General features: G+C 35.2%; 1 protein-coding gene across 1 annotated transcript in view; it reads left to right on the forward strand.

The window, feature by feature from the left end:
* Positions 1-13,241, forward strand: part of LOC114333445 (nipped-B-like protein B) — a 178,978-nt gene that overhangs the window by 132,440 nt on the left and 33,297 nt on the right. Inside the window, exons 14-17 of the mRNA XM_050663623.1 lie at positions 2,532-3,056; positions 3,116-3,766; positions 5,389-5,653; positions 12,049-12,551. Of these exons, the coding sequence (XP_050519580.1) occupies positions 2,532-3,056; positions 3,116-3,766; positions 5,389-5,653; positions 12,049-12,551 (1,944 nt within the window). The remainder of the gene's footprint in view (positions 1-2,531; positions 3,057-3,115; positions 3,767-5,388; positions 5,654-12,048; positions 12,552-13,241) is intronic.

Here is a 13,241-nt window from a genome sequence, read left to right on the forward strand (position 1 = left end):
GCTTGAACAATTCCCACCTTCACTTTCGTTGGTGGTGTTTCACGAGTACCATCAGTTTAACAGGTCATAAGTTTTTAATATTTCACTGCATATGCAATCTATAAACTGGATCGCAAAATATAGATTTCCATATATACAACATGAAAAATTTTCAGCTCTTAATGTTTATAAACAATGCAAAATTTGATTTATCAAAAAAATACTCACTTGATTCCTATTTGTCATTAAAAAATTATTTTTTCTTTTTTAATATGTATTTTTTCACCAGCTTTTCAGTGAGCCTACATGCAAGCGTGTGACATAAAAACTGTCAAAAGTTATTCAAATTGTTTATAACCTAGAAAGTAGGGTCTTTTTCAAACGAGTTTTTTAATAACAATTTTAATAAAATCTTAATTTTTTCTTAATGCATCTTAAAAGTAGACTCTCGAATAATTGATTGCGATTTGCTAAATATCTCTAGATTCACTGTTAGGGCAAGAACAGTTGTATAAACAATTGCTCTCTGGGATAAACAAATTGAATAACTTATAAACTATTTGGTCAATCTGGTTGAAATTTAGTGCACTTAAATAAACCATTAAATGGCATAATTTAAAGTAGTTAAATTATATATCATTATGTAAAAAGTAAAGTTATTAATATTTAAAAATTATTGCAAAAATGAGAGTTGGTTGCAATTATCTAGGTCAATTGTTTATGTATATTAATATGAGTACTATCAAATTAAATAACTTTTTAAGATCTACAACACTTATTTAACACATTTTTCTCTAAAATTAACAAGAAACGTTTTATAGTCAAAAAACTGAGTTTGTCATTCTTTGTACCTGTTTAAAAAAAAGAAGAAGAAAAATTAGCTGTACGTCTTCACGGTATTATCTCTCATCTACCGTTTAGCACCTTCAAAACCCTGCTTAACATTTTTTCATGTTTTTTCCCTATTAACTGGGGTATTTGTTTCTGATGCGTTCAATTTGGGCCCGGTGTTAGCTTGTCTGGGAGTCAAAGTGGAAGCCTTAATTTTTCTCCTAACACGCCAACGTTTGAAAAGCGACTTAGACGATCACCGGCAAATTCATGGAGGCCTAAATTGCATAGAACATATTATATATAATATCGGTTTACAACGTTCTTCGACGTCTTCCGATTTCCAATCTCCATCTTGTTCTGTCATTCCATAGATCGTCCTCGAGTTCTCTGTCCCTGATTTCTCTTATCATCTCCGTCTCTTCAACTTCTTCTAGGCCTTCCTGGTCTGCGCCTTCCTCTTGGTTTCCATTCGAGGATTTGTCTTGTGATTCTATTCTCCGGCATTCTCCTTACGTGTCCGTACCAGCTGAGTTGTTTCGTCCTGATGTCGTCAACAATAGTATGTGTAACCCCCATGATTTCTCGGACTATCTCGTTTGTTATTCTGTCGCGTCTAGATATTTCCGCCGAACGGCGCCAGAAATCCATTTCTGTTGCTCTAAGGATTTTCTCTGTTCTGTCTTTTAGGGGCCAAACTTCGCATCCATATGTTGTGATGCTTTTTATTATAGTGTTATATCTTCTTCTTTTATTTTCCTTAGAAATATTTTTATCCCACAGTGCGCTGTTCAGTAAGGATATGCCTTTTCTTCCCTGTATATATCGTTCCTTAATAGCTACATCTAATCTTCCGTCTTGAGTGATCTTTACTCCCAGGTATTTGTAGTCTTCACATCATTTTATTTCTTGATTTTCCTCTACTCGGAGGCTACGTTGGTCTTCTCCGTTCCGATACTCACGTATTCAGTTTTTTTTCATATCCACTTCTAGGCCCCTGCTCTTCTAATAGTTTTCGCGTCATGTAACTAAGATCTTCAGAGTCCTGTGCGATGATCACCTGGTCATCCGCAAAGCACAGCGTGTACAAAGTTGAGTCCGTTAGTGGTATGCCCATATTCGTACATTTTTTCTTCCATTTGTTGAGTGTTCCTTCGAGGTATATGTGAGATACAGCATCCTTGCCTTAGTCCTTTAGTTACTGTGAATCCAGGTGATATGAGAGTTCCCGTTTTAATTCTTGTTGTTTGTTGGTAGTACAACGTTTTTACGGCTTCAGCCAATTCTATATTTACATTTGTTTTCTCCAGAGCCTCCCATAATTTAACCAGCGGGTCACTATCATAAAATATGCTTTTCTAATGTCTACAATTGCATAGAACATGCCCGTTACAATGTTTGCTACATTCCATATGTCATACAGAAGTAGGTAAATTTTACAACGTTGCCAATTTGTATAAAACAATTATTTTTTGAAAGCTCTATAATAAACTATATTTTTTTTTCATTAGTTGTTTTAATACAAAGAAGACAACATAAAATTAGTAAGCATAAACTACAATTCATAGAGCTAGTCGATTTTTTTGCTCGCAAGTGTAGTTATATCTTGTTTACTATTACACATTTTTATGTAAGATATTTAATGTTTTTTGTTCAGTATTGGATTTTTATTTTTTTAAATTGAATTTGATTTATTTATACTTAATAAATTTTTTATGCAGATTTTGATAGTGTTGAAAGAAACTTCGATTGCCATTAGAACAAAGGCAATGAAATGTCTTACCATGATAGTTGAGGCAGATCCATCGGTTCTGGGAAGACATGATATGCAGATGGGTGTAAACCATTCATTTCTTGATCACTCTACGTCCGTAAGGGAGGCAGCTGTAGATTTAGTAGGCAAATTCGTGCTTAGTCGTCCAGAGTTAATAAGCACCTATTATGAAATGCTGTCAGCTCGAATATTAGATACAGGTGTTAGCGTAAGGAAGCGTGTAATCAAAATATTAAAAGATATATGCATAGAGTGCCCTGAATTTCCAAAAATTCCAGAAATTTGTGTAAAAATGATTCGGAGAGTAAATGATGAAGAAGGTATCAAGAAATTGGTTATGGAAGTGTTTCAGAACATGTGGTTTACTCCGACGAAAGATTCCTCATTACTAAGAAAGGTCATGAACATTACCGATGTTGTTGCTTCATCAAAAGAAATTGGTTTAGAGTGGTTTGAGCAACTTCTTGTTAGTGTAAGTAGTTTTTGTAATCAAAACTAATGTTCTTATTATAATCTAAAATTACGTTTCAGTTATTTAAACCAAAAGAAGATAAAGATGATTCAACAAAAGTTCAGACAGAGCCTCCTAAAGCTCTCTTGTTAGCTTGTAGGCAAATTGTCGATTGTTTAATAGAAAATGTACTTAGTCTAGAAGAAAATACAGATAACAGTGGTTCATCACAAAGACTTGTAGCCTGCTTAACAACTCTACATCTTTTTGCAAAAATTAGGCCTCAATTGCTAGTCAAACATGCTAGTACCCTTCAGCCCTATCTAGGTTTAAAATGCCAATCAACTGGTGATATTCAAATAATAAGCAGTGTCGCCAGAATGCTTGAATTAGTAGTTCCTCTTATGGAGCATCCTAGTGACTCATTTTTAGCCCAGCTAGAAGAAGATGCTATGAAGCTTGTGTTACAACATGATAGACCTATAGTAAGCAGTTGCTTGTCTTGTTTGGGTTCTATTATCAACAAAGTTACTCATAATTACAAGCTGATCAGGGACTGTTTTAACAAGTTTTATGAGTATTTAATCAGATATAAAAATTGGGTAGATATGGATTATAGTACTCACCAGGAGGTAAAATATAAAGCTGTTTTTAGGAGATCTTTGTTTATAGTGGGACTCTTGCTGAGGCACTTTGATTTCAAGGATCCTGAGGTGTTAGGTGATTTATCGGTAAGTTTGTAATACTATATTGTTTTTTTTTTAAGATATATTTTGTTGAATCTGTTATTGTTTAGTGGGGGTCAGCTTCCCTAATTGCATTCCTCCATAAGTTTCTATTTTTGCTCATATTAACATCAATCCCCTTTACCGGCATGTCCTGCCTAAGCGTCTCCTCCAGGTCTTCTTTGGTTTTCCTCTCCTACTTCTTCCAGAAACCCGCAGTTCAGCAATTCTTCATATTGGGTGATTAACGTCTCGATGTTGACTCCCCTTTTGGCATCAATCGGTGTCACCCCTAGGCTTCCCCTAATTTACTTATTCCTAATTTTATCCTTTTTTTGTTACTCCACTCATCCATCTAAGCATTCTTTTTTCTGCCACATGCAGAAATCGTTGTTCCTCTTTCTTTTTAACTGCCCACCATTCAGTTCCGTACATCATAGCTGGTCTTATGGTTATTTTATAAAATTTTCCCTTCAGCTTCATTGGAATTTTTCTATCACACAACACAACACTTATTTCCTTCCATTTCATAAATCCAATTCTAATTCTATTGCATGCATCTCACATCTATTTTCCCATTACTCTGTAATACCGATTCTAGGTACTTAAAACTCTCACTTTTCACAATCATTCCACCGTCCAAAGATATCATTTTATTTCTAGTAACTCCATCTTTAAACGAACATTAAAAATACTCTCTCTTTGTCCTACTAAGTTTTAAACCTTTTTCCTCAAGAGCTTGTCTTTACTGTTCCAGTTTTTGTTCTAAGTCTCTTCCACTATTTCCTACTAACACGACATCATCAGCATACATTAAGCACCATGGAATGTTACCCTGTAGTTTCGCTGTTATCTGGTCCAAAACTAATGAGATTAAAAAAGAACTAATCAGCGAGTCTTGGTGCAAACCTACTTTCACATGAAACTTATCAGTCTCTCACACCCCTGCCCTAACACTAACTATTACTCCCTCATACATATCTCTCACAATCTTTACACATATTCACAGAGGACTCCTTTCTTTTTGAGTGCCCACCACAGAATCTCTCTAGGACCTCTATTATATGCTTTTTCAAGATCAATGAATACCATATGAGCGTTTGTTTCTTTATGCCTGTATTTTTCCATCAACTGCCTCATAATGAAAATTGCATCTTATTGATCAAGTGGTACAAGTTGTTGATCTGCCCTGCATAAAGCCAAATTGATTATCGGATATTTCGGTTTCTTCACGTATCCGTCTATCAATTACTCTTTCCATATTTTCATGGTGTGACTGAGTCAAACCATAGTTTTATGGCCATGTAGTTTGTGCATTGTTGTATATCTCCCTTGTTTTTGTAAACAGGTACTAATATACTGCTTCTTCATTCGTGTGGCTTTTGTCCAACTTCCATTATTCGATTAAATAAACCTGTTAGTCAACTTGCTCCTGTCTCTCCTAATGCTCTCCACACTTCCCCAGGAATATCATCTGGTCCAACTGCTTTTTCTTTCTTTATTTTTTGGTGTGCTTGAACCACTTCCTCATTTGTTATTTTGTTGTTTATATGATCCATTTAAATTCATTTTGTTATTTTTTTCATTAACGACTTTATCGCAATGCATGGTGATATTTTTAATTGCAGCCCGACATCAAGGATGTAGTATATCAAACCATGACATTTTTTCTCCAAAGAGACGATATTGATATACAGGTGAATACCTTGAAAGCAATTGGAAGTGTCTGCATTAGGCATTACGAATTTATGTTGGAAAATGAACTCAAGATGTTTTATCATAAACAGCTTACGTCAGAGGATGCTCCATTGAAAATGAAAGTGGAAGTTTTGATTAACATTGAAAACTATCTAGTGGAAGAAGAAAATAGAATGATACAGCAGGATTTGGAATGTAAGTGTTACTTACTTTTTCACTCGTAGTAAGCCTGTTTTATTTCGTTGCCTATATCTATAGATTCCGTAAGTTTTCTCTTTATTCTGTTTTCTGTTTTGGTAGATGTTTTCAATAATTTTTATGATATCCAAAGTAACTTCTGTACATATACAAAAAAAGAAATGCATCTTTGAACCTTATTCTGTCGAATGCTTTCTTTACGTTGATTAAGCATAAACGTTCGTTTATTATACTCGTAATAATTTTTCGGTCATTTTATTTATGACGAATACTGTATCTCTGTACAATCTACACTTCTCCAAGAAATTAAGACACCATCTTAAAATTTGAACATTTTTGATATCTTAAATTTCCAAAACCTGTTGTCAAATTTGAGTGAGTTTTTTAATATGTTTTAGCCTTATTCTTTAAGGGGCTATCCTAGTCTAAAAGTACGAAATTCATATACTTTTTTTGGGAATTTCTAAAATAAAAAGTACTGTACCAATTGTTTTGAAAATTTGCATGAGCATTTAGTATAAAAAGATGTAGATGCAAAACAATTTTCATAAAAAAATATTGAAAATTAAACGATTTATGCGCCATCTACTGGCACCGTTAAAATAAAAACATTGTCCCACTGCTGCAGTGATTGGGACTAATAGAGATCCTGAAACATAAAATTTCAAAGTGATTATTGAAATAGTTATTTCCTATACCATCAACAAGGATTTTTGAAAAATATTAAAATTTGGAAAAATGACGAAGTGTTGAAATTTTTTTTTTTAATTAGCTAAAACATTTTCAGTTTCAAAAACCGAAAAATTGACATTTTTTGTACGATCAAAAAACCCCTAGTTGATGGTATAGAAAATAACTTATATTTCACTAATCACTTTGAAATTTTATGTTTCAGGATCTCTATTAGTCCCAATCACTGCAGCAGTGGGGCAATGTTTTTATTTTCACGTGCCAGTAGATAGCGCATGAATCGTTTAATTTTCAATATTTTTTTATGAAAATTGTTTTACATATACCAGTGGTTCCCAAAGTTTTTTAGTTCGCGGCGCACTTAATAAACTAGAATTTTTCCGCGGCGCCCTGAGTCAAAATATTGATTTAACGTCTAACTTTAACTGTACTTAATACGGTTTCTGTTGTAGTTGATATGGTTAGGTTAATTTAATAATAATGAAACATACTTTAAATTCACAAACAATTTATTGAAAAAATAATTACAGTAATTAATGGGATAAATGAGCTTGTTCTTGTTCATTACACAACTTTTCAAATCTCGGAATCAAACTGGACACAGCTACCCTCATTTCTTGTTCCACGTCAATTTTCGCACGGTATTTACTTTTTATTACAGCGACCGCCGAAAACCCAGCTTCGCACAAATAGGATGTTGCAAATGGAATTAAGATGCGCAGAGCTTTACCACTCGGCAGCGGATATTCATCTTTTACTGATATCCAAAAATCAGTTAGTTCCGTGCAGCCAAACTTTGTCTTCAACGTATTGTCGCAAGCCAAATCAATGAGATTTTCTTCTTCTAAAGAAGTAAATTCAGAAGGAGCTTCCGCTATAAATGGATCTTGAATCCATGCAAACTGGTCGATATTATCAGCTTGAAAGTATTTTTCGATCCATTTGATAAGCTCTGATAAGTGATCCGATATATTAACTTCATTGGAGATAATAAACTCCTGCAACAAGGGACAACAAACATTGATATTATTATCATTAATTTTTCTCTTCCATACTTCTAATTTTTTTCTGAAAGCTGAAATCTTCTCCGCCAATTTTAAAATGTGCGTGTTGCGGCCTTGCAGGGAGAGATTCAACGCATTTAACTTTTCAAAGATATCACATAAGTATGCTAGTTGAATCAAAAAATCCGTTTATACAAAGTACTTGGCATACTGGTGTTTTTCTTCTTCAAGAAAAATGTACATTTCTTGCCGTAATTGGAACGTACGAGACAAAACATTACCACGAGAGAGCCATCGTGAGTGGCAGTAGTATAAAGAGACGTGTGTTCTGCACCCATATCCTCACACATTTTTTTGAAAAACCTTGTTTTCACCGGCCTAGTTTTTATATAATTTACCGCAGTTACCACACGTTCTAAGACCAAATTTAGTGAAGGACTCAGATTCTTTGATGCAAGCGCTTCTCTATGAATGATGCAATGGGTCCATACTGAATCCGGAGCTTTGTTTCGAACAAGCGCCTGTAATCCTCCATAACGGCCAGACATTGAACGACCACCATCAGTGCAAACACCAACGCACTTTGTCCACTCCAAATTGTTTTCAACCACAAATGTATTCAGGATCTCGAACAAGTCTTGCGCCTTTGTACTTGCAGTGATTTGAACGACCACCATCAGTGCAAACACCAACGCACTTTGTCCACTCCAAATTGTTTTCAACCACAAATGTATTCAGGATCTCGAACAAGTCTTGCGCCTTTGTACTTGCAGTGATTCTTTTACAAAACAGAAGATCCTCCACAATGGTATTATCATCCAAGAACCTTATGTAACAAATCAAGTGTGCATCTTTACTAGAATCTGTTGCCTCATCCAACTGTAACGCAAATTCACTTTCTTTTATTTTTTCAATTATTTGATCATTAAGATCCTCCGCCATACGCTGAATTCTGCGACTGATGGTGTTGTTAGATAAAGGCACCGCTGAAATAAGTTTTCCCGCAGATTCTCCGATCATAATGTTTACCAAATCTACAGCAGCCGGTAGAATTAATTATTCTGCGATTGTGTGGGGCTTTTTACACTTTGCAATTTTATACGCAACCTTGTATGATGCCAGCAAAGCATTTTTAGGTATCGACAAATGCTTGGAAAAATTAACTTTTTGTTGCTTCAAATCATTTAACTTCCTGGTAAAAAAGCTACGAGGTTTGTCAGCAAAGTTTGGATGATTGGCTTCCAAGTGGCGTTTTAACTTACTTGGAAGCATGCATTCTGGAGCCAAAAGTTTCAGGCACAATACACATTGTGGTCTCTCTTCATCATTGGCGTTTGTTGATGTAAAGCCAAAATCCAAATAGCTGTCATCATATTTACGGTATTTTCGTTTCTTCACGACTCTACCACTAGTTTGTGGTGCATCCACTTTATTTTTAAAACCACCTTGTTTATTTCAATTCAAAAACTTTTTCATTTTTACAGCAACTTTTGTACACAAGTAGGTGAAACAACCCTGTTTATATTCACACTGATAAATGAAACGATGCGAACAGTATGAAACTACAAATTCAACTAACTGAAATTTAGATAAGTAAGAATTCATAGTTTTAAAATGTGCACGTGCAAAGAGACAATTGTATTTGCCGACCGGCAGTGATTTATGGCCTGTCGGTCCGAAGTCAATTTACAGTAGTAAGAGAATTGTTTCGTGGAATCTAAAATATCGAGGATATATTGTCGGCATCAAATAAAATTACTAATAACTGAACTCGTTTATCATGGGAAACATTTTTATATAGGTATATTTTAAAAGTTAAAAAGTTGTCATAACAAGTTTAGTTTAATGTTTAATACTTGAAGGTAATTATGTGATTATGTCTAATATTGGAAGAAAACTTTCGCGGCGCCCCTGTAGTCGAGCCACGGCGCCCCAGGGCGCCGCGGCGCACAGTTTGGGAAACACTGACATATACATTTTTTTATAATAAATGCTCATGCAAATTTTCAAAGCAATTTGTACAGTACTTTTTATTTTAGAAATTCCCAAAAAAGTATATGAATTTCTTTCTTTTACACTAGGATGGCCCCTTAAGAATATCGCTGTAATAATGTTGTTGCTAGACAGGTAAATGTCATTGTATACCGGGTGTAACAATCATACTGTGTTTTTTCTCAAAGTTAGGAACACTCTGTTGAATATTCGAGCATTTATAAAATATTGAAATTAAAACTTAAAATTGCAGCCTTAGGCCTTCTTAACATTTTGTTTTTTATTCATTCGCTTATGTTCCATAATAAAAGAGATAGGTATATACTTTTATATCACAAATGAGGTTTGCTATTTGGTCTTCCCGTACTTCCGGTTTTACCACAAATTGAGCAATAAACTTTATTCATAGACATAGATAGCTCGTTGTAAAGGCACATATCCACTATGTTCGCGAACCTCTTGCTCTCCGAGCTCCCTGCAACTGCTCCGATGGATACGGCATGCGCTCCTCTATATATAAAACGCCAGTGATTGGAGCGCTGAGGAGCGCGCACCGTTGCACGTTCCGTGAACGCGAACGTATCCACTTGTGGAGTAGTTGAAGGAGCGCGGAGCGCAAGAGGAACGCGAACATAGTGGATGCATGCCATAAGGTTTTATCCAAGTTGAAGCACTGTTTATTTTCGACAGTTTCAAATCACAATTTACAATGACAAAGACATGTGTTAGGTACCGGTTTCGATTTTACAACGAAAGTGATTTCTAAAATTGACCATCCTAACAAACATTTTTACCTAGAGCTATAAACTGACAGATTTTGTAACCTTTATATTCAAGGACAAAACTATAATATCTAGATTTTGAAACAACTGACGAAATATTGGAAACATGACGAAACCACTGTGGCGAGCTATATAAAAATAACGAGGTGCCGGCAGAAAGCCAGTGGCCCTCTGACTACCCTAGAGCTAGAGAACCTACTGTCTTATTCGCTGAAGTCAAAGATGCAATTAAATCGCTAAAGAGAAATAAATCCCCAAGCATTGACTCTATACCAGGTGAAATACTACAGTTATTAGGTGACAAATAATTACATATCCATTATATCTGTGTCGCTGTTTGGAATTCAGGAAAATGGCCATCTGGCCATCATTAGATGTGAAAACTACCGCACACTGTCATTAATAACACATGCTAGTAAAATATTGTTGCATACCATCAAAAACAGATTAAAAACGTATCTACATTACCAAATACCTCATGAACAAGCTGGGTTTGTAAAGGGTAAAGGTACACGAGAACAAATCCTGAACCTGAGACAACTACTTGAAAAGTCTAGAGAATTTCAAGCACCTATGATTATATGCTTCGTTCACTACCAAAAGGCATTTGATTGTGTAGGCTCGATAGATCTGTGGTCCATTTTAATAGAAATGGGCACACCAATGCACCCGGTGACACTTATTAAAAATCTGTACCAGTCAAATATAGCAACAGTACAACTAGATCAGAAGTTCTCAAACCAATTCAAGACCGAGAGAGGTTTTAGACAAGGATGCGTGTTATCACCTGACTTATTCAACATTTATGGTGAACATGTCATGAGGATGGCTTTAGAAGGATGGGCTGGTGGAGTGACAGTAGCTGGTAGGAAAATCTCCAATTTAAGATTTGCTGATGACACTACATTTATAGTAGCAAATGAGCAAGAAATGTTAGATCTCCTGCGAAGAGTTGAGTACGAAAGCAATAAAGTTGGTCTGAAAATCAATAAAGCTAAGACAAAAATAATGGTGGTCGATTTAGATAATAGATTCAATACTATTCAACTGGCTAACATGCTACAGGAATACCAGATAGTAAACAGCTTTGTATATCTCGGGTCTAGTATAACATAACGATGGTAACTGTGAAGCAGAAGTTTGGAGACGTATTGGTATGGCAAAAAATGCGATGAGTCGCCTAACTAAAGTTTGGAAAGATAGATCTCTCTCTCAAAATATCAAGATGAGACTGGTGAATGCCCCTGTATTCTCAATATTTTTATACGGGGCAGAGACTTCGACTCTCCGCGCACGCTAGCGCCAAAAAATTGATGCCTTTGAGATATGGTGCTGGAGAAGAATGCTGCGCATACCTTGGACAGCTCATAGGACAAACGTTTCCATTCTAAACCAACTCGAGATTAAAAAAGGCTGTCCACAATATGTCTGCAACGAATTCCGCAATGCTTCGGTCACGTGCTTTGCAGAGGTGACGATAGCTTGGAGAGATTAATTGTTTCTGGAAACGTTCCGGGGAGAAAATCAAGAGGACGGTCACCAACTAGATGGTTCGACCAAATAAAGAATTCAGCTGGAAACTCATTCTGCGAAGCTCTTAGAGCAGCTGAAGATAGAGACCAATGGAGAAACATTGTTAGGAATATTGGAAGAAATCACGATCTTCAGTAATGGGGAAACGACAAGAGAGAGATTGAAACAAAATTAAATATTGGGATTTCCAAGCTATTGTTGATTTATTTCATGAATATATCTAGGTATAGTTACAACTAAAATTAGTTATATGCACTTTACGCATGCTTTTATAAAAAATATGCAAAATTTGACATTTTTGCATTTTTATGCATAATATGCAAAATGATGCAATTATATAATAATGCAATTCGCATATTTGCCTCTACTAATAACTATTTTTAATTTTTAGGGAATAAAAGGTCTAAGGAAGAGAATTTGAAAGAGATGGGCGATGTGTCTTCCGGAATGGCTAGTACAGTGATTCAGCTCTACCTCAAAGAAATTATGCAATCGTATCTACATCACAGCCTGCAAGTTCGACAGCCAGCCCTTAGAGTGATTCAATTAGTTTTACAGCAGGGTTTAGTTCACCCTGTGCAAATAGTGCCCTATTTAATATGTATGAGTACAGATTGTGAAAAGGTTGTGTCGCATAGTGCAGATAAACAGTTACTGGACATCGAGAAGAAATATCCAGGTTTTATACATACCAAGTCATCATTGGGTATACGATTGTCTTATCAACTACAGAAGATCTTGCAAGGTGATAGCATTGTTCGAGGGTCGGGTGTGAAAGAACAAGGAGAATATCCATCGGCGTTGAATGGCTATCTGTACTCAATACTGCGTAGTTCAAGACAACAAAGACGTGCCTTAATACTTAATATTTTAAAACAGTTCGATGAGCAAGCTGTAAGTATTTTTATTGTCCTAAAACTATAAAGTGATTAGACGGAAATCAATTTATTTATTTACTCAGCTCAACAGACCTTGGAAGCCTAGGGCTAAAATAGTTAATTATGTACCAAGTCAGTAAAGTGACTCTTTATCGAACGAGTCTTGATATTACGAGAAGAGCGAGCGAGGCGAGTAACAGACGAGTTCGATAAAGAGTCTTTACTGACGTGGTGCATACAAAATTTTATCGCCAACATAATTTGATTGGAAATCAACTTAGAATTTGAATTCCGATGATTTGCACCTTAAAGTTGACTACGTAAGAGTTTGGGCTCTGTAATTATTTAAAAATAATATAAAATGTATCAAATAAATTGATAAAAATCTGTCGTTTATTTAACTTCTTTAAAATCTCATTGTAACACTACACAATTTTTTTAATTTGATTATCTTCATTATTTCATAAAATTAATCATCTTTAACTTTAATAATCCCTGAATGAAAAACTGGAAAATGAAATACTGAAAGCTGGACGGCTTGGATAATGCCAAAATATATTTTATCGACAATTTCACTTTCTACAATAATTTGATATTGGTTTTAACACTTGTAATTTACAATTAAAGAACTTATTAAATTTTAGACGTCATAATAATTTTATGACAGTGCTGAGAGATAACTTTTTCAAGATGGCCGCTTTCGGTG

The sequence above is a fragment of the Diabrotica virgifera genome, chromosome 10 (assembly GCF_917563875.1).
Source record: "Diabrotica virgifera virgifera chromosome 10, PGI_DIABVI_V3a".
Classification (NCBI taxonomy): Eukaryota; Metazoa; Arthropoda; class Insecta; order Coleoptera; family Chrysomelidae; genus Diabrotica; species Diabrotica virgifera.